The 22,529-nt window shown below is 41.9% G+C and overlaps 1 protein-coding gene across 1 annotated transcript; it reads right to left on the bottom strand.

Moving 5' to 3' along the window:
- Positions 1-860: 860 nt before the first annotated feature.
- Positions 861-22,500, bottom strand: DPCD (deleted in primary ciliary dyskinesia homolog (mouse)). Its single transcript, XM_032225079.1, has 6 exons — positions 22,397-22,500; positions 21,673-21,753; positions 18,504-18,628; positions 11,044-11,177; positions 4,392-4,494; positions 861-3,425 (listed from the first exon to the last, which is right to left on the bottom strand). Exons 1-6 carry the CDS (start codon positions 22,458-22,460, stop codon positions 3,321-3,323), a joined length of 612 nt encoding a protein of 203 aa, XP_032080970.1. The 5' UTR covers positions 22,461-22,500; the 3' UTR covers positions 861-3,320.
- Positions 22,501-22,529: the final 29 nt, after the last annotated feature.

The following is a 22,529-nucleotide window of genomic DNA, read 5'->3' as shown; positions in this document are numbered from 1 at the left end:
GAGCTGGGGCGGGCACAAAGGGAGCAGCAGCTCTGCTGTGAATGGAGGGAGAAATGTTTGGATTGTCTGTGCCACAGAATTCAACGTTGAATTCGTGGCAGAGACAATCTGAATGTTTCTCCCTCCATTCACAAAGGAGTTGCTGTTCCCTTTATGCCCCCCCCCCCAGCTCCCTCCCTCCTGAGGACTTTCTTAAAGGGACAGGCTGTGGCAGCTCTGCTTGGAGGGAGAAACATTCGGATTGTCTCTGCCACAGAATTCAACATTAAATGCAAAAAAGGCTGTGAATGGACTCATACACACATTTTTTCCTACCAGATTCTGTGGGCGTGGCTTGGTGGTGGTGGGAACATGTGACTGAGTGGGTATGGCCATAGTGACATCAAATTGACCACATCCACTCAGTCACAGGACATTGCCACCAAGCCACACCCACAGAACCTGTAGTAATTTTTTTTTAATTTCACCACTGCATCAAACACCTGTATTTATAAATGGTATACCATGAATACTACTAATACTTGTTTTTTTCTAAAGACTGTTCTGTAAACCCTACAGTGTTTCTGAAAAATGCATCCCCCTTTTTGTACATGAGGTTAAATAGGGTATTCTGTTTAAGGTAAGAACATAATCAAATATGAAATTATTAGGGAACTCAAAAGTTTGCAGACACACTTAAAATAAGAAGCCAGGATGAAAATATGTGAATGGAATAGATATTGGCTGACCAAAACAGCCAACAGGAATGCCTCCACATCTTACTTTTTATTCTAATTGCAATTATTAAATTGTTAAATGGTGAAGTCTGTGTAAGACAGAACTGTGTTCTTTTGTAGAATTGAATGAAAAAATGTCTGAAACACAAAAATTCTTTCTTTTATTAATGTCTGATATATAAATCAGTGTAATTGAGACAAAGGGATTCTTTTTTAGTAGAATGAGAGATGAACACACTGGAATATAAGCTCTGAATATTCTTCCATACATGAAGGATTGGGAAACAAGGACTATATCATAAAAATCTATTTTAAAACAAAATATTTGGAAAGGCTTATCACTGTCCATGACTCAAATTCTGGTATGTTGTAACAGATAAACCTAGAAGGGCCTCAGTATAAATAATAAAAATGTAAGACAAGTCAGATACTATGGTGTAAAAAGTGGCTATGTAATTGTGTAAACAAACTTTAAAAGCAGATATTAGGAGATGGCACCGAGATTGACTTAGGGATTTCCAGGTAGCACGTCTCCACTAAGCGGCCATATTGAAGGGTTTCAGTGAACTGGCAGAAGGTGGGGATTTTAGGGCTCGGATTATTTACCTAAAGCAACCATTGTGGTGCCTAAAAGTGATCAGCTGGCAGAAAACAGAATATGTGCCATTCAAGTTGCTGGCAGTTGGGCAAGGGGCCTTGGCATCACATCTAAGAGTAGTGCAGTTTTGCTAGGTCTAAGGTGGGGATTGTAGTTTCCTGGTGGACTCCTTTGCTATCAATGTTTTGGATGCACTTGCTGGTAATATGCTACTGCAGTGTATGTGTGAAATTTATTCTTCAGTAACTAGAATGGGTAGAATGTCCCTCAGGTGAGAGCCAAGAGGAATGAATACATACTGACTCCCAGTAAGGGGAAGGATCGGAGAGATAAAGAGATAGTACCCAAGACAGTGGGAGAAAGTCTGTGTACTACATTTACTTCTCATATAGGTATAATAGATTAGATAGTCCTCATTTAGCAACCACAGTTGGAATCAACGATATTGGTTTAAACAAAGTGGTCACTAAGTTTAAGTGAACTAAGTGATTAGGGGTTTGGCCAAGTGGTTTGCCAGGCTGCTGACTTGACTTGACTCCATGGGTAGATTGGTGAACAGGTGAAGTTTTAGTTTGGGAGTTGGGCTCATACCAACTCTTCATGAGGTGAGCAAATTGTGTGGAATGGAAGTGTAGCTGCTACATCTTGGCTATGTTGGGCCATAATATGGTGGTGGGTACTTGATTTTCCCAAAGATGTGATGTGTGAGTCTACCAAGTGTCTGTTTTGCTGCTCTCAACATAGGCAACAAGCTTTCATGGGCCCTTAGTGAAACTGCTTCTAAGCAGCTGCTGTTGGGCCTATCCTTGGTGGCTGATGGGTTTTGAACTGTCAGCGGAGGTTGAGGCAGCAGTGCCCAGAGAGTAGGTGGAGTATTAAGAATGAAATTGAGCACAATTATGTACCCAGACCTGCACCACAGTTATAAGAGAATAAAGCATTCCTACTTCTCTCTTGTTGCATTGGCATGTTGTTATCCAGAAGCTCTTTGCAGAATGGTTAATTTCCTTTGGAGAAGGAGCCAGTTGCAAGAGTGACTGTGGTGACCAGTGAGCATAGCATTTTGCCATAGGTTTGTTTAGATTCTCTTGACTGTGCTTTGGTATTATCTAGCAATTTGATTGGAATATCTTGCCAGGTTAACTGGGATTCTTTATATGCTCTCTAAGATGCCCTCTGTTATCTATGGTCTGGACCTCTGTCCCTCACAGCTGCTTCAGCCATTTATATCAATGTAGATTCCAATTGATTCTGGGCTGTTCAACAATAAAACAATACAACAAACATGTAATGCAAAAAGAGACATAGCAATAAACAATGTAGAACCTCTGGTCAACAATATGTATCATACACCTAGCAGAGGGGTCCAATCAGCATAGTCCAAAGCCTGGGAGCACAGCCAAGTCATTAAGGCCTGTCAGAATGCCATCAGGATGCAAGCCCTCTGGATCTCAAGAGGAACCACATTCTGGAATGCAGGTGCCATGACAAAAGACATGATCCTGAGGTTCCAATTTGGTTAATGAAGGCCCCCATTGGTTGATGAAAGGAACATGTAGTACAATAACTTTGCTGGATTGAATCAGCTGGGTCAACACCATAGTCCCTTCAAGCATATTCAACTGCACCTAGAAACAAACTGGTAATAGTGCAGCTTGGAAAGCATGGTTGCCACTGCCACATGGGCACACTGAAGATAGTTCAGGTGGGTGGCCCTTATTCCCCGGATCTAGAAGATTACCAATGCCTCCTTACCAGAATAGGTGCTGATGGGAGTCTTAAAGAGACTCTGATATATTCCCTCCTTAAGGCATTTTTTGGATTTTTGCATTTTCCAGTTGGTTTTGTTTTACGTTTTTATATACTATTCAATTGCAGATTTTAATGTTTGTAATCTGCAAAGAGTTCTGTAGAATCGTGGCATAGTATAAATGAAATGAATGTATGATCCCTGTTCAGAACAATTATTTAATAAAAATACAGACAATGCACCTAAAAACTTTTGACTACTGTGTCCTGCAGTCTCCTTCCCCATTATTAGCAGCTTTGATCTTCTTTAGTTCTTTTTGCAGCTCCTCTTCTGCAGCTAGTATTTCTGTTGGCTTTTGATACTATTGGAAAGAAAATAGCATGAATCTCTGTTAGCAAAAACAGAAGTGCTATTAACAAAGTTAATTTGCAAAATTGAAAACAAGAAGCAAAATCATTGAGATGTCAGGCTTTCAGATTCATCTTTTTCAGCCATTTAAGATATAAAACCTAGAACATAAGGCTGTATCTCAAACATAATATGTAATACACATTTTTAGTTCAAATATTGAAATCTGCCTTATTGTATTTTTTTATCCCATTTATCCTGCTGCAGAGTGCAATATCCCATGGCAGAGAGTGCACTTGAACTTTTCCAGTTGTTCATTGGATACCTCCATGTTCTTTGAAGAACGTTATTTCTGCACAGAACATCATTAAAAATGTCAATTATTTCAGACTTTGAAGCAGAAATAGTAGCATGAATTTATTTTTTTCTATTATAAGCCTTACTGGTATAATTTTTAATTCTTAACTTTCATCCAAAGGTTAGTTTCCCCCATGTGTATAGCTCAGGTTTTATACAGTTGGTCCTTAATTTACGACCACAATGGAACCCAAAATTTCCATTTCCAAAGCAAGTCAGTTGTTAAATGAGTTGTGTCCCATCTTATGACCTTTTCTGCCATAGTTGTTAAGCAAATCACTACAGATGTTAAGTGAATTAGACTTTCCCCATTGACTTTGCTTGTTGGAAGCTAGCTGGGAAGGTTACAAATGGTGATCACATGACCTTGGGACAGTGCAGCTGTCATAAATACATGCCAATTGTCAAACTCCTGAATTCTGATCATGTGACCTTGGGGATATTGCAACCGTTGTAAGTGTGAAACCCAGTCATAAGTCACTTCTTTCAGTACCATTGTAATTTTGAGAAGTCATTAAATGAATGGTTGCAAGTTGAAGACTATCTGTAAAGGCGGCAGCAAAAAAGAGGACTGAAAACAGTAATATGCTAATGATGTCAGATTAGCGTTATGAGAACTTACTGTGATGATCAATGTATTATTGGCATGAGTAAAACTCAAAGCTGTGCTGTCCAAAGGCAGTTGGAATCGGTCCAAATCAGGAATAGTGAATTTCTTGTAGTATCTGAAAGTAATGTGGACATGAAAATAAAGACACTTCATTTCTTCATTAGTGGAAGATAAAGAATACCAAAATTATGTTTTTACATGAAAGAAATTTCAGGATTGTTTCAAGAGTTAGAAGCTGAGTATCTTTCATTCAAGTCTACAAGGTTCCACTTAGAATTATTTTTAATATAGTAAAATATATAAATACATAAAATGAGTTATATTTAAAAATCTGCCTGAACATATGTCACTATTAATTTGACCAGAAGAATATGGCTGCATTTCAAATGCAGCCATATACTAAAATCTAGAGGAAGCAAGCATCAATAATTTTTCTTAGAAAAGAGAGGAAGGAAGGAAACAGTGGCAACCATTTCCAAAAATCTTGCCAAGAAAACTAATCTAGTCATCAGGAATTAACCCTGACTTAAAGGCACAAAAAATGGGCTTCCCAAACTCTGGGATATGTACTAAACAAATCATCGCTCATAAGGATAAGAGTTAGATAGGCTACGTTAACAGTTTGAATGTTAGTTTAGTTTTGATCACCTTGACTATGCATGGTGTCTACACTCTACACTCATATTTATTAGTCACTAAATGATCCATCTTCTGCTATTTTCAATTTAATTTAAGATGAAAGGCCAATATGCTTTCCTCCCATGAAACATGACTGCCATTTGGTTCCTTTGGGGGCTGGAATTCTTCCTTTATGAATTATGCTCCACAATTGATGTATGTTTGGTGCCCCATAATGAACAGGATGTCAAACCTTTGAGCAATCCTTTTCAATTACGGTAAGTTAGTTTTGTTGAGGGTTTAACTGGTTGAACTAGTGTTACACAAACCACAAACCCTTTATTTTCCAAGCCTTGCTGTAAACGCACACAAAGACCAACCAGTCAGGGCTAACTTTGCCTGCTAAAGAAGAATGTTACCCCAGGGCTTGGAGCCTTTTGCTTATATTTGGGAAAGGTGGCAGACATGGATAATAATGGAGATGTCAAAGGTTAAACAGCAAAGATTAGATGAACACAAAAGACAAGTTAAGGAAGTGTTAAGTTCTTACTGATTGAGACAATAAAAAAGCAACTTCCCAAAGTAGTCCGGTGTTTCAAAGAACCTATGAAGCCCACACTGAGAACACCAACTTTATCCCCCTCCCAATAGGGCTGAGGCAGTGGGAAAAATACCTGGTCTGAACTCCAAGTAAAATCCGTGAAAGATCAAAGGAAAATAGATCTGCTGTTTTGCCTCTTCCAGCTCAATGTTAACTGCTACCTTGTCCTGCAATAATTGAATCTGCTGTGGCCAACGAGGCTTTGCCTGTTTGTTTGAAAGTTTGCTTTAATGGATTTGTTTTACAGCAAGAAGACTGAATCAAATCCCACTTCAGCAGTCTTTTGCTGTGGCTAGAGGGGGCATTGTTGAATGAGTAGAAGTAGGTAGCAATGTTTTCTTTTTAAGGTCCTCTGGGAAGCTATCTTCTCTTCTCAATTGCAGAGTAGCCATTGAGTAAACTCCAGGTTTCTTCTGTTATATCTCCTGGGAAAAGCTGTATCTGCTAAAATTCTAATTGTCTAATTGTCATAAGCATATGCTATTGTCCTCCCTTTTCCTAAAGCCAGGGTAAACATCTTTCTCAGGATTGTAGGCCCCATCTTGCTTTTCCTACCAGCTGAAGATGTCATCAGAGGAAGGGGCGGAGCCAAATATTCAACCTATACTTTATTTCTATCCTGAATCCCTGACCCTCACCCTTAAATCCTATTGCTTAAATATGACAGTAAATGGCTGAATTTAAGGAACACAATTTTGGATGAGTTTAGGGGGAATTTCCTTTCTTCTATTTTTATCTTTATCCTTAAGGAAAAAATTGAAACAAATGTTGTTGAAAATGTTGTTGGCAATTTTGGTAACCATTTTAGTAATATATCTCAGGATGCTGGGGAAAGTACATGCAGCTGCCCATTCCTGCCATAAAGGACGAACTAGAATCTCTCACGTGATCAAGTCACAAACATTAACGGGAAATGAACATTATGTAATATTGGGATTGGGAACCTGTGGGCTGGTCCCAGGTGGAAGTGAGAAGAGGCCTCAGATCCATCAGCAGCCCCACACAGGGAAGGAAAAAATTAATATTGTTAGACATCTGGAAAAAGAAGAACCTGGCTAGCAGTTTATCAATAGGTGGAAATCTTCAAGTTCCCATGTAGACGTCATAAAATTCCAGTTTTGGTAAAACAGTAGAATAATTTATGGAAAAATGAATAAACTGCAGACATACAAGTAATGCTTCTGTTGTTTTAGTAAAAAGGACAAGTATCTGAATTGAAGTTATTTTATTTCTGCCTTCTTCACATTAAAGAACATGCTACAATGAATAATTGTATGCAGGTGAAACTCAAAAAATTAGAATAAGTGCAAAAGTTCATTTATTTCAATAATGCAACTTAAAAAGTGAAACTAATATATGAGATAGACTCATTACATGCAAAGCAAGATAGTTCAAGCCGTGGTTTGTCATAATTGTGATGATTATGGTTTACAGCTCATGAAAACCCCAAATCCACAATCTCAGAAAATTAGAATATTGTGAAAAGGTGCAGTATTTTAGGTTCAAAGTGTCCTACTCTAATCAGCTAATTAAGCCATAACACCTGCAAAGGGTTCCTGAGCCTTTAAATGGTCTCTCAGTCTGGTTCAGTAGGAATCACAATCATGGGAAAGGCTGCTGACCTGACAGTTGTGCAGAAAACCATCATTGACACCTCCATAAGGAGGGAAAGCCTCAAAAGGTAATTGCAAAAGAAGTTGGATGTTCCCAAAGTGCTGTATCAAAGCACATTAATAGAAAGTTATGTGGAAGGGAAAAAGGTGGAAGAAAAAGGTGCACAAGCAGCAGGGATGACCGTAGCCTGGAAAGGATTGTCAGGAAAACGCCATTCAAAAGCGTTGGGGACTTTCACAAGGAGTGGACTGAGGCTGGAGTCAGTGCATCAAGAGCCACCACACACAGACGGATCCTGGAGATGGGCTTCAAATGTCGTATTTCTCTTGTCAAGCCGCTCCTGAACAACAAACAACGTCAGAAGCGTCTTACCTGGGCTAAAGAAAAACAGACCTGGTCTGTTGCTCAGTGGTCTAAAATCCTCTTTTCTGATGAGAGCAACTTTTGCATCTCATTTGGAAACCAAGGACCCAGAGTATGGAGGAAGAATGGAGAGGCACACACTGAAGTCCAGCATGAAGTTTCCACAGTCTGTGTTGATTTGGGGAGCCATGTCATCTGCTGGTGTTGGTTCACTGTGCTTTATTAAGTCCAGGGTCAACGCAGCCGTCTACCAGCACTTCATGCTTCCTTCCGCAGAAAAGCTTTATGGGGATGCTGACTTCATTTTCCAGCAGGACTTGGCACCTGCCCACACTGCCAAAAGCATCAAAACCTGGTTCAATGACCATGGGATTACTGTTCTTGATTGGCCAGCAAACTCTCCTGACCTGAATCCCATAATCTATGGGGTATTGCCAGGAGAAAGATGAGAGACATGAGACCAAACAATGCAGAAGAGCTGAAGGCCGCTATTGAAGCATCCTGGTCTTCCATAACACCTCAGCAGTGCCACAGGCTGATAGCTTCCATGCCATACCCCATTGAGGCAGTAATTGCTGCAAAAGGGACCCAAACCAAGTACTGAGTACATATGCATGCCTGTACTTTTCAGAGGTCCAATATTGTTCTATGTATTGTTCTTGTTTTATTGATTGCATGTAATATTCTAATTTTCTGAGATGATGGATTTGTGGTTTTCATGAGCTGTAAGCCATAATCATCACAATTATGACAAATCACAGCTTGAACTGTCTTGCTTTGCATGTAATGTGTCTATCTCATATATTAGTTTCACCTTTTAAGTTGCATTACTGAAATAAATGAACTTTTGCACGGTATTCTAATTTTTCGAGTTTCATCTCTATAATAGGAAAATTACAAAAGTCGCATAATCCAAATTCTATCCAAGAGCCTAGCAGTTTTGTGGTGACACAATTTTTGTTGTAACACAACATAAATGAAAAATGTTTATTCCTCTGATAGAAGCCAATTCCACTTCTGAAGCTAATAATTGAAATGGTTTCTTAAAGACCTCAAATTACTAAAAGGCATGAAATACTCTTTGAGACATTAACTTTGTTCCACATGTGGGTGCTAGGTTAGTTTTTCTTGTTATAACACTTGCATTACAAATAGAACTCAGGGGGGCTTAGCTACTAATGATTTCTTGTTCTGTTTTGATTGGATATTTAGGTGACAATTTTCTTTCTGCCTTGCAAAATTTCAGTGAATTGCATTGAAAGTAGCATTTTTAGCTACACATCATGCAGATATCCATTGTTAAGGGCTTAGCCTGTGAATTATTCAGCTTCCCAGAGTTGCCTTATCAGTGAGAGGGAAAGCATATAAATTTAATAAATATATTTCCATTTAACCAGTAAATCATAGTTAAATCATGGCTAAGATAAATATGTGATTGAACAAAATCTTTTGTTCCATCACCGACCAAACAGAACAAATAATGTAAAAGCTGTTTGTTGCAGCATTAATCCAACTATTCCTGGTTTCTTTGGTAGACAGAATAATTGAGATTTACTTTAGAATTTTTATTCAATCATGTCTGGAATTTCCAACAAGCAAAGCAAGCAAATGTAAAATGTCTATGCTAATTAAGGTATCCATTCCTCCCCCCCAAAATAAAACTATATCAAGGTTTGTATTTTATATGCTACGAACAATGGTGTCATTGCTTCTGAATTGTCCAAAACTGGTTGGACTGTAAAATATACTGGGCTACTAAATAGCAAATGATTTCTTACTGGATCTGCTACACTGTATCTTCTTTTTAGTATTAGCTGGCAGCCTCAAGGGGGATATGAAAGAAATGGGTTTCTCTTATTCTTTGCCTATCAGCAACTATAATTTAGAGCTACTTATTACTGTACCTTGAGTTTTTAGTTAAATATCATATCTAACACTTATTTATCGTGAATTTGTTTAGCTCTTTTTGAAAGGCATTATTAGTAAACACGGTCTATGTCATAACAGTAAAATTTATGCTTGTATTTATATGCAAGAGAACTCTGTCTAAATCTACAAGTCAAATTCACAGGTGATCCTGATTTAAAATGAGACTCTGCAGAAGGCTGAGATATTTAAGGACTGCTGAAATCAACAAATACTAAATAATATTCCTACCTATTAAGAGGAAATCCACTGAACTTCAGGAACCTGATTCTCTACCTGCCAGTTCCAGTGAGATAACAAAGATGCTAAGTAGAATGACCCAGAAGGTTAATGTAGTCTGGCCTTTATAGTGAAATGTTTGACAAGTCCTGACCATGTCCCTAGTTTTTTATTGTCATTGATTAATTATACTCTTTGCCCTCAGAAGAACTTTAGAGTAACATAAATGGTCAAATAGAAAATAGAAGTTCTTGCCAACAGCACCACCTCTGGGTAAATATTAGGGATTGCATAAAAATGGAAAGAGTAGGATAAACAAATGCTCTTTTTTCCAGGACTATAGCTCGATTCATACATAAAATTAAGACATATCGATGTTTGTTTTTTATTTAGCATTGCACTCAAACCTATCCATTAGGGATATGTGCAAAATACAATACCATGGCTTGTTCAAAAATCATACTCTTCGTAGTGTTATGTGTAAATACTACAAAAAGCTCAAATTATGTATGAGCTGTTGGTGTTTAAATTGAAAGTGCACTGACGATGTCTCCTTGAATGGTGACAAAATGTTTGCAACCTAATTGCCAAGCTCGGAGCTCAAATCAACAGCCCAGCTACCAACCAGAGCTACTAATATTCAAGTACAGGTCAGGTCAAGATTATTTTGCTAAAACAATATACCGTATTTTTCGGAGTATAAGACGCACTTTTTTCCCTCAAAAAAGAGGCTGAAAATCTGGGTGCGTCTTATACACTGAATACAGCATTTTTTGTCTCCTGAAACCCCACCCCCTTCACCAAAGTGGTCGTGCATAGCCTCTAGGAAGCTTTCAGAGAGCTCCTGGGGGCTGGGGAGGACAGAAATGAGCAAAAAATGCCCTGTTTTTTGCTCAATTTTACCCCTCCCAACCCCCAGAAGCACTCTATAAGCTTCCTACAGGCTATCCATGCCCCCATTTTTAAAATGAAAAATGGGTCCGTTTTCGTGAAAAAATGGGCCGTTTTTGCTCGTTTTTGCCCCCCCCCCCGGGAGCACTCTGCAAGCCTCCTAAAGGCTAGTCATGCCTTTTTTTGGGGGGGGGGGAAACGGGCCATTTTTTGGAGGCTTGCAGAGTGCAAAAAGTTTTTTTTTAATTTGTCTCTTCAAAACCTTGGTGCGTCTTATACTCCAAAATATACGGTAACTATTCTAACAATATAACTGTTAGGAAAAGAAAAATTCAGGATATTACAATAGAGAACTAACATCATTTCTACATCCTATAAGCTACCCAAAATGCACCCAAATTTATCCCACCATGAGTGAATCTGATTACTGACTTCTTATTTGTTGTGTGGACCACACAGCAACACTGATCCTTTTCTATTGAGACACTGTAGACATCCTTAGGATATGGCAGGTTTCGGATCCGCCACTGGAAACTGCTTTTGGTGTCTTTTCGCATAAAGACAGGCTAAAGAAAAGAGAAATGGAATTCAGCCCAGTGTTGTTCATTTCAACTAGACAGCAGCTGTAATAACTGTACTATAACAACATGAATTGGAATTGCCAAAATTATGCATGGAAGTGTGCCGGACTCTTATCTCAATTGAAGCAACACTGGTACAAGCATCTCTAAGTTAAATACCTCTGCCCATGAGATTTTCACAATTTATATAATACATTCTTTTGTGGGATACTGTCAGCACTCCTTCATTTGAATAATCAGGAAAGAAAACCACAAGACTCCATTGATAGAAATCAAGTGTACTTTTACTAATTATAAATGAACAGAAGCGTAGCAAAGCGAAGACTGATTATTTAGACGCGAAAGCAAATGATATATAGAATAACCCATTCCCCACCCCTTGGCATCCCAGTCACAGTCCAATCATAATTCTCCCAAGTGTCAGGTGCGAGATAACTTCGAAAGGCATCACCAAGATGGAATGTCAGTGCCGTTGGCCTTGGCGGGAAACCTCCTCCGCATGCGCAGTAAGACAGGCAGTAGAAACTCCAGAATCTTCCTCCAGCACAAGTAGTAGTCCCCTCCCAAATACCATGCCCTCCCTCCCCGTTTCAATGGCAGCCGAAGCAGCAGCAAAGCAGAGGCTGACATCCGGCCCTCCTCCGGAAAAAGGGGGTCAGACCTGGAAAACGACAAAACACAAACAAACAGACGAACAACAAAAAACAGAAAAAGAAAAACAGGGGGGGGAGAGAGAAAAAGTCAGGAAGGAGGAACAACTAGGGCTTGTCAGGATAAGCAGAATAGAACTGGCGGAGCAGCTGGGGGGCCCAGAGATGGGACTTGTCCACCCACTCGGCATGAGACGGGGGAAAATGCTTCCAAGCCACCAGGTACTGAATCCGATTCCGCCGTTTGCGAGAGTCCAAAATTTCCCGAACCTCAAAATGCTGTTCACCATCAATCAACAGGGGGGCAGGTGGCTGATCCACCGGCGGACGTAAAGATGAAAAACGAACAGGGTGGTGGGAACTGAGGGTGGTGGGCGGAGCTTAAGCCTTGGGCAGAGCCAATGTGCTTAAGAAATTCTTTCCAGAAGACCGAGGTGAATTACACACCCCTATCAGAAATGATGCGATCAGGCACTCCGTGCAAATGGTAAATGTGAGAAATGAATAGTTTAGCAAGGGATTTCGCAGAAGGAATCCTTGGGCAAGGTATAAAATGAACTTGCTTGGAGAATAAGTCAGTAACCACCCATATGACATTGTGCCCCTGGCTCTCAGGAAGTTCGACAATGAAGTCCATAGAAATCTCCTTCCACGGGGCGACAGGGTGAGCTACAGTCTGGAGCAACCCCTGTGGTTTCCCCGGCGGACGTTTAGCGGCTGCACAAACGGGACAGTTGGTGACATAAAGCTCAATGTCCTTCTTCAAAGAGGGCCACCAAAACTGCCGTTTCACAAGATGCAGCATCTTCACAAATCCAAAGTGCCCCGCCAATTTGGAATCATGAGCCCGTTGGAGAACAACTAGACGAAGAGAGGCAGGGATGTAAAGCTTTGCCCCAATCCATGGCAAATCATCCCTCATGGTGCATTCACCTTGATGTTGCCGGAACCAATCATCTTGAGGAAGGGCCTTCTTGAGATCGGAAAGAAAATCCTGCGACATGTCCACCTTAGACTCCTGCTCCTGTTGTCTAGTAACAACAGGAGCAGTGAGGCTTGACGTGGGAACAACGGGCTGGACAACCCTGAGCTTAGAGCAGTTGTATTGAGGGAGCCTGGACAAAGCATCAGCCATGAAGTTCTTCCCCCCCGGGATGTACTTAAGCATGAAATTAAAACAATTGAAATGCTGAGCCCAGTGCATCTGTTTAGGGGAAAGCCGCCTGGGAGTCCTCAAAGCCTCCAAGTTCTTATGGTCAGTCCACACCTCAAATGGGTGCTTAGCGCCCTCCAGGAAATGGCGCCATGTGGCCAAAGCCCAACGAACAGCAAATGCTTCTTTCTCCCAGATTGCCCAACGTCTCTCTACGTCCGTGAGTTTACGAGAGGTGTAGGCACAAGGTTGTAAGTTACCTTGGTCGTTGGTCTGAAGCAATACGGCCCCCACCGCCACGTTGCTGGCATCAGCTTGAACCACGAATGGCTTGTCCATGTCCGGGTGTTTCAGAACTGGCTCCTCGGCAAAAAGTCGTTTCAACTTCTCAAAAGCAGCTTGACACTCCATGGTCCAATTCAATGGCTTGCTAGGCTTGGGTTTCGGCCCACCTTTGGACTTCAACAAATTAGTGATGGGAAGTGCAATCTTGGCAAAAGAAGGGATAAACTGACAATAGAAATTGGCAAAACCCAAAAACTTCTGCAACTGCCTGCGTGTACGGGGCGCCTCCCACTCAGTGACCGCTTTGACTTTAGCGGGGTCCATCTCCACACCCGCGTGGGAGATACGATAGCCAAGGTAGTCTATCTTCTCCTCGTGAAATTCACATTTGGACAACTTGGCATAAAGCTCCGCGGCTCAGAGTTTCTTTAGGACAGTGCGGACCAACTTGACGTGTTCATCATGTGTTTGTGTGTAAATAAGGATATCATCCAAATATACGATAACGCCCTTGTAGAGGTGGTCATGCAAAACCTCATTAATTAACTGCATGAAGACTGCAGGCGCCCCCTGCAGGCCAAAAGGCATTACATGGAACTGGAAACAACCCAGGGGGCAGTTGAAAGCAGTCTTCCACTCATCCCCCTCCTTAATCCGGACCCTATAGTATGCCTCCCGTAAGTCCAGTTTAGTAAAAATGCGGCCCTTCCCCAGTTGGGCCAGCATGTCCTTCATTAGAGGCAAGGGGTAGATATTTTGGGATGAGATTGAATTAAGGTTCTTAAAATTCACGCAGAGACTAAGAGAGCCATCTTTCTTCTCTCTGAATAGTACAGGGGCAGCCACCTTGGGTCTGGCTGGTTCAATGAAACCCCTTTGCAAGTTCTTGTCAATAAACTTCCTCATTTCCTCCATCTCCTTGGGTGACATAGAATATATTTGGGGTTTTGGAAGCACTACCCCAGGCAAAATCTTGATGGAGCAATCAGTGGGCCTGTGGGGTGGAAGCTTATCGGAAGATTTTTCACTAAAAACTCCTTTCAGGTCCCAATATTCCTTTGGAATCTTCTCTTCCCCCTCAATTCTCTCCTGGCCCCCGGCGGCCAAAGTGGGGCTGGAGCCAGCCGGCTCTGAGGCTTCGACCTCCCCATCTGGGGCTGTGCTGGTCCGAATGCGCAGCCACCCTTCCCTCCAGTTAATATGTGGGTTCCATTTACGAAGCCAGGGGAGTCCCAAAATAAGGGGTCTGTCCATCCCAGGTGCCACAATAAAAGAGATTAACTCTAAATGGGTGCCCATTTTCATTTCTAGAGGCTCAGTGTAAAAATGGGCTGGGCCCCCACCTGCAATGGACCCATCGATCTGGCAAAAAACAATAGGGGTTTTCAAAGTCCTCAACATCAAGCCCAGTTTTTCAACCATCGCTGGACTAATCATACATCTAGAGCAGCCAGAGTCGAGGAGAGTGGAAAGCTGCTCCGTCGCACCAGCAGGTGGCACCCTTAGCTCAATTGGGATTAACATGGGGCCTTTATTTGAACTCACCCAATGAGGCGAGGCGTCGTCATCGGATTCATCAGAGGAGCTGGTGGTCACGTCCGCTTCCTCCTCCACCTCTGGCTGGAAACACTGGGGGGCATTTTCAGCAGCGTATGCAGCTTCCTTCTTCTTTCCCGGGGCCTTGCTTGCCTTCCCCTCCCTCTTGGTAGGGGGTGGGGCGGTCGGGGGAAGTTTAACGTGGCAATCCATGGTGCGATGGCCTCCCTTTCCACAATGGAAGCACGTGAAAGACTTGGTCTTGCCGGCGGAGCTTCCCCTCCCTTCACTCCTGATGCGGAATGGGGTTTTTTGAGCTGGGGGGGGGGCAACCTCTCCGCTTCTTTCTCTTTTGCACGTTGAAGTCTAATCAAATCTAGCTCAACGTATGCTGCATTTTCATACCAAACAACTCGCCTGGGAAGGTGTCTGTTAACACATTGCTGGTAAATGTCCTCATTTAATCCCAATGGAAACTGATCCAGGAGGGCCTCTTCAGACCACCCCCTCATATACAATGAAAGCTGTTGAAACTCCTGAACATATTCAGCCACTGGTCTATTTCCCTGCTTTAGGGCCATAAAATTCACCTTCCCGCGTTTCTCAATCAGCGGGGCATCAAACCTCCTCTTCAGTGCAGCCATAAAGTCATCAAAATTCCTCAGGAGAGGGGAATTACATTGGTGTAAGCTCACCATCCAATCGGCCGCCTTTTCTTCCAAAGAAAGTAAAACCATTCTCACTTTCATCTCATCGGTTTCTAAATCCAGACCATAATTTCAAATTTGAATGACGAAAAGGCCCAACCTCTTGGGATCACCGTTATATTTTACTGTTAAGGGAGGGACTTTTGCCATTCTGCGTCTTCTGCCCCCCCCCCCTACTCTGGCAGCATTCCTGGGTGGGCGGGGAGGCTGATTCTGGGTTTGCTTGCTCCCAACCTCCCTCGGCCTCTTCACCCTCCCTAATTTTATGCATGGAGTACCTTTGTTCAAATTCTTCCGTTTGCTCCCTTTCTATCACTCTCCCTCGGGTCTTCCGCTCGGTCATAGCTTCCTCCCAGTCCGCTGGGGTTTTTTTTTTTAGTCTCCTTCTGGTAACTCCTGCATCCAATTCTTCAGAATCCTCTTTTTGCCCAACTCCCAAAGTCCATCGGGGGCGAACCGCAGGCTCTTCTACTCTTAGGCCAGCCAGCCTTTCAGGTAAAGATGGGTCTGCAGTTTCCCTTTCAATCTCCTCTTCATCGCTCGCTCGCAATGACATTTTCTTCGTTCCTTCTTGTGAGTACACCCCACCATGGTAGGTTGAAAACTCCTGGTGGGGTGTGAGTGAGTCTTCGCTTATTGTCAGCACTCCTTCATTTGAATAATCAGGAAAGAAAACCACAAGACTCCATTGACAGAAATCAAGTGTACTTTTACTAATTATAAATGAACAGAAGCGTAGCAAAGCGAAGACTGATTATTTAGGTGCGAAAGCAAATGATATATAGAATAACCCATTCCCCACCCCTTGGCATCCCAGTCACAGTCCAATCATAATTCTCCCAAGTGTCAGGTGCGAGATAACTTCGAAAGGCATCACCAAGATGGAATGTCAGTGCCGTTGGCCTTGGCGGGAAACCTCCTCCGCATGCGCAGTAAGACAGGCAATAGAAACTCCAGAATTTTCCTCCAGCACAAGTAGTAGTCCCCTCCCAAATACCATGCCCCGCCTCCCCGTTTCAATGGCAGCTGAAGCAGCAGCAAAGCAGAGGCTGACAGATACACTAAATGCTTCCCAGATACACAAATTATGTTCTAATACTGAGGAATGTGAAGGAAAATGCTACTAGATTTAGAAAAATATAGACTGAGATAAAAGATGGTTAAGGAACAAAAGTAGTCTCTCACAAGAGGGGGAAAAAGTCCATTTTATAAAAGACTGCAATCAGGCTAAAACCCATTCAATAAATAATTGCATTCAAAGCACAGAATACCCTTCATACGAATATATGGGATAATTCAGGTATTCGTACATACGTGAAACATATATACTTCAACTGGATATTGAATGAAATGGAACTATTCTGTTCCAGATAGAAGGGAGAGTGCACAAGGAGAAAGAAACCAAGAACGAAACTAAGAACTACACTCTATGGGTTGAGATACATACACATTTGACAAAACCATGAGAATTAGGTGATGGCACAAGGGAAAAAAACTGCCCCTGTATCTAAGCATGCAATTCTGTCCTGAGGGCAGGAGCTGAAACTGTTTGTGTCCAGGATGTGAGCGGTCTGCAGATATTTTCTCAGCCCTCCTGATCCGCGCAATATACAGGTCTTCTATGGGAAGCAGGCTGGTTGCAATTATTCTTTCTACAGTCTTGATTATCCGTTGGACTCTGTAACTGTCCTGTTTGGTTGCTGTACCGCACTAGATAGTTATAGACTCAATAATTCCTCTGTAAAACTGCATCAGCAGCTCCCGGGCAGTCTGAACTTTCTGAGTTTATTCAGGAAGAACATTTGAAAGAGATCCTAACTTTAAGGCAAAACCATAATACAGAGCATAAACCTTTTATACAAATATTATTTAGCTCTTGGCATTTTTGTCTAAATTATAGCTTGTGTCATGGAATAAATTGTCAGTGGAATTAAATCATGCCTCTTCGTTACAATTTAAGAAAGAGCTGAAAACATTTACTACCTAAGGGCTTACAATGTAACTATTTTAGCTGATGTGTTTTATATGTGTTATGCTTTATACATGTTTTTATAGGTGCTATATTTTGGAAGCCACCCAAATAGCCCAGAGCCATAAAAAGATTGGAGAGTATTTATATTCCCCAAAGCAATCAGTATACCACACTAGTGTTTCTCAAACTCAGCAACTTTAAGATGTGTGGACTTCAACTCCCAGAATTCCCCAGCCACACATTTTTAAATTGCTGAGGTTGAGAAACACGACAGGACACTATATCTGGAAGCACACATGATTTAATGAATGGCTACCAATATACTTCTAAAGCAGAGTTACCCAAACTTTTTAGTTTTGCAACCTGGCAGGGTGGGAGAGGGGATGGTTCCACTCGAGTGGCGGGCAAGCGCACAGCTCCATTTGTGTGAGTAGGAGGCACACACGCCCGCCACTTGTGCAAATGGAGCACGCACATGCTTGCCTGCTGCTTTTAACTAGCTCAAATACACCCAGTTGGCCTTCTATGGCTAAGGATGGACTTGAACATGAGTCTCTCATAAAGGAGCCATATTAAACTTTTCGTATTTACAAAAATGTCTCCACACAATGTTAATTTAGCCCTTTTTGACCATAGTGGGCTTTCAATTGTAATTCCTCTGTTTAAATTACATTGAAATTTAAAATATGGCTGCTATCTCTTAGTTGAACTTTTGTCATAAAAATGTCGTGAGGAAAAATTGGAAGAAGTAAATGCTCCTTAAGCTGAGTTGTAGGAATGGCATGATAACACATTTAACAAATAAACCTTTATATGTAGGAAAAAGACACAGATAAAGTAGAAAGGAAGAGCATAATGGACAATTCCAATGTTCTGGATTATTCACACAGCTATAGAAAGAAAGCCTTACATACTATTTTCTAAATGAAAAAAAAAATCAAGGTAGAAAAATTGGATAAAGTATATTTTCCCTAATATCAAATGCTGAGGTGCAAATATTATATTTACATTGGTATTGCTCTCCTTTATGAACTCACGGTCCAGTGCTCCTGTTGCAAGCAATGTGGGTTCTCCCACCTCAACTTCCCAATTGCCATGTGCACCCAGGGCATTCTTCTCTCTCCATTTTCTTGCTGCACAGAAATGACAAGGATGAAGAAAAAAACAAATATTTATTTTTTCAGGAAAAAAGTCCCAAATGGGATATTAAGAAATTAGCAGGTGATTGCTATACAACAAATTAAGTCAAATACTTTTGAATTCAATTTATTTTTAATTATGCCTCTTTCCTTTGGCAGAAACAGTTCTGGGCTCTGATCACTCATTTAGTGACCATTCAAATTTGCAATAGCATTGAACAAGGGGGACTTATATGTCCTCAGAGTTTCAGCTGTTTGCAACATCCTCACAGTCACACAATCACGATATGAGTGCTCATTTCCCAGCTCATGATTCCAACATTGCACTGAGCTGCAGTCACATGATCAAACTTTGCAGTGTTCCCTGCTGGTTTTCCACAAGCAAAATCAATGAGGAAGTTGGCAGGAAGTTGAAAATGGTGATCACATGAAATCCTTGCTAACTTCTTAGACAGTCCTCACTTATCAATAGCAACATTAACTGCCACGACTCTCATTGATAAGTAATGCTATCCCATGATGTCACACTTTATCACCATGTCACTTAGCGGAAGCAGTTCTGGTCCAATTGCTGTTGTAACCCAAGGACTACTTGTAGACTTTTTTACATATTAATAACATGAACATGTGTTAAAAGAACATTTAAGAATGCTGGCTTTGAGCTTCAGATTATGCAATTTACTAGCTTTGTCCTGATGGTTGTGCAGCATTTCAGATCCAAAAGCAAAAGTTTGCTTCAAAGCACATAGCATCAGTCATGCTCCCTCAGCCCAACTCACCTCACAGAGTTGTCACAATGGGGAAAGTAGGAGGAGGAAGGAGTATTATGTAATATGTTTGCCAATTTGAGTTATTTATTTAAAAATATAACAAAGGGGGGATAAAAATAAATAAATACATCTGCATGCAACTTGTTAAATCACATGAATCTTTTCCCTGGGATTCTGCCATAGTTAAATAGGGCAATTGCACTACTCTGGGAAAAGACATAGTTGTTTTCAGGCGAGGTAGACAGGTGTTATACAAGCACATCAATACATCCCCAAAACTTTTTTTCTTCAAATCTGAAACATTGCATAGCCTTAGTCACATAGGCCCAGAGAGCCAAATCATCTGGGAAGTGAGGCTAATTGAGGCAGGTTTCAATTCTATAGATACCAACACACATTGGTACTTTCCAGTTCAATTCATGCTCAAGCACAGGTTTTGGAAATGCTCCTGCACAGTGAAAAAACAATTTAAAAGCAAACAACCTGATTAGTCTAACTTGTGCAAAACGGGGTAGTTGGAATTTCCTCTCCCCCGCCTCCAAGCCTGTTCTTACAATTATATGGTCATTAAATGAAACATCCCATGATTGCTCAGCTTAGCTATGGCAGACATAGCAATCTCAGTTACTTTTATTCAATAAATCGCATGCAGTCATTAGAAGAAGACTAATATCCAAGCCATTCTTGGAAGAAAGTAAGGAACTGTCTCCACTTCAATTCCCCCCTCCCCATTCCCCTATCTTCTACCATATGTGCCCTGTGGGTTATCCACCTATCTGCTGCTACAGCTGCCTTGCCACTTGGTTTGCTTGCTGCTGTGCTGCACAGCATTACTAGCTAGGGTTTTCTTTTGCCATGTCTTTCTTTCACACCCATAAGGAGGATGCCCAAATAAGGCTCTAGCCATCACACAAAAGAAAGCCCTGGCTGGTGTGAGAAAGAAGGACCCGGTCAGCAGGTGAAAGAACAGTGCAAAAGAAGGACTTAGTTGGTAGTGGTCAGTGGTGGGTTTCAAAAATTTTTGGAACCTACTTTGTGGGTGTGGCCTCCTTTGTGGGAGTGGCTTGCCGGCCATGTGACCTGGTGGGAGTGGCTTGCCGGCATGTGTTTTCTCTCTCTCTCTCTCTCTCTCTTTCCTTCCTTTTGTCTCTCTGTCCCTTTTTTCTTTTTTCTTTTATCTCTCTCTCACTCTTTTTCTTTCTTTCTTTCTTCTTTCTTTCTTTCTTCCTCTTTCTCTCTCTCTCTTTGTCAGTCAGTCAGTCTGCCTGCGTGTGTGTGTGTGTGTGTGACAGTGGTGGGTTTCAAAAATTTTTGGAACCTCTTCTGTAGGTGTGGCCTGCTTTCCAGGTCTACTGGTGGAACCTCTTCTAACCGGTTCGGTAGATTTGACGAACCGGTTCTACTGAATAGGTGCGAACTGGTAGGAACCCACCTCTGGTAGTGGTGCACAGTGCTACATCACAACACCCCCCCCCCCACCTGTTCTGTAACTCTCATCCGCTGACCTGTGGGATGTTTTCATGGGACCTCCCCTGCATGTGATGAGCCCACCAGATAGAGGCAGGCAAAGATGATGACAAAGGGCAGCTGGGGATGCAAGTAGGGCAGCAGGAGAATGGTCATAAATGCAGGCACATTGAATTTTGTTCATGTGACCACAGCGGCACTGTGATGACCTGAACTTCAAACTCTGGTTGTAAGTCCCTTTGTTCAACATTACTGTAACTTAGAATAGTTGCTGAATAAATGGTTGTTAAGCAAGACTACTTATATACACTTGGGACAGAAAAGTACAATAATGTAAAGTTTGATTTCACTATAAAGAGAGCCTGCATTTGATCTATAGCAGGTGGTCAAATTCTCTCAAAAAAAACCCCTACCACAGCATTGTGCCCTTAACTCCCTGCTTGCATGTGCTTGTACAGTTTTGTCAAGAGAAGCCTGATAAAACCATGCAGTCTCAGGAACGATACCAATACAATGAGTGGGATTTTTAGTTTCATCATATACTGTAGTATAACTGAGACATCAATGCTTGGGGTTAATGCTGTGGATAAGGAAACAGATAAGGACATGTAGCCTAGCCCTGTAATCTTAGGGGAAAGGTCAACATTGGTTTCACTGCTCTTTCCTAGTATGGATCTCTTTTGTTTGCTTTACTGACCCACAGAATGTGCATGACTATTGAAGGCAAAACCTATATTTCGAATCTACTTGGAATCTACTTTCCAATCTTTAACTAGCAGTAAGAAAAGTTGGTTGGCTTACAGAGTAGCTGGTGTGTTTTCAGGTCATACTCTTCTGCCATCTCCTTTCCATCCTCAAACAAGTAATGGATTTTTCGTTTACCTAAAGAGAGCACAGGATAGGTGGACCTAAAAAGGAGAAACAGCAGGAAATCCCATCCCATAGAATATGTTCCCCCCATTTGGCCAGAGTGACTTTTAGAGACTCCCAGCTCTCCATCCATGCTACTCCTCGATTAAACGCAAGTTTTGATGGAAATAAGCACCAATGTTAACAGGTTGATTTCCACATGTTCCCCACAGTGATGAATACACTTCAGTTAGAAATAAAACAGACTCGGGAATTTTTTCCATTACTTCTTTAAAAAAAACAAATTTAAAGGGATCTTTAAATTAGATCTTCAGTCCATTATAGGGGCCCCCAACTTGGCAACTTTAAGGCTTGTGGACTTCAACTCCCAGAATTCTCCAGTCAGCTCTGCTGTGTGGCGAATTCTGGGAGTTGAAGTCCACAAGTCTTAAAGTTGCCAGGTTTTAAGATTTCTGTTCTGTTATGTCTCCCCGGGATCGCCGCAACCAACAGCGAAAGCAACACAAGAGACTACCGTCTCCTCGCTCTTTGGAGACCGGAACTGCACGGCTTCTCCCACCTTGCAAAGTTCCCAACTTCCCCCGCTGCCCATTTGCCCGTGGCCGGCGGGTCATTTCCCAGACCGTCTCTATCCCAGCCCCCGCCATCCCGTTACCATCGGCGAGCAGGGCGGTCTTGCGAGCCGCACGCAACCTCTCCAGCCAGCCGGTCCCAGCCATATTGCGGCTCGGCTAGGCACGTTACCAAGGCAACGCCTCCCGATCTTCCGGCCCTTAAGGCCCTGACAC

Source organism: Thamnophis elegans, chromosome 10 (genome assembly GCF_009769535.1).
Source record: "Thamnophis elegans isolate rThaEle1 chromosome 10, rThaEle1.pri, whole genome shotgun sequence".
NCBI lineage: Eukaryota > Metazoa > Chordata > Lepidosauria > Squamata > Colubridae > Thamnophis > Thamnophis elegans.
The sequence above is the reverse complement of the archived record's forward strand: the minus strand, read 5'-3'. Positions and strand labels throughout refer to the sequence as shown.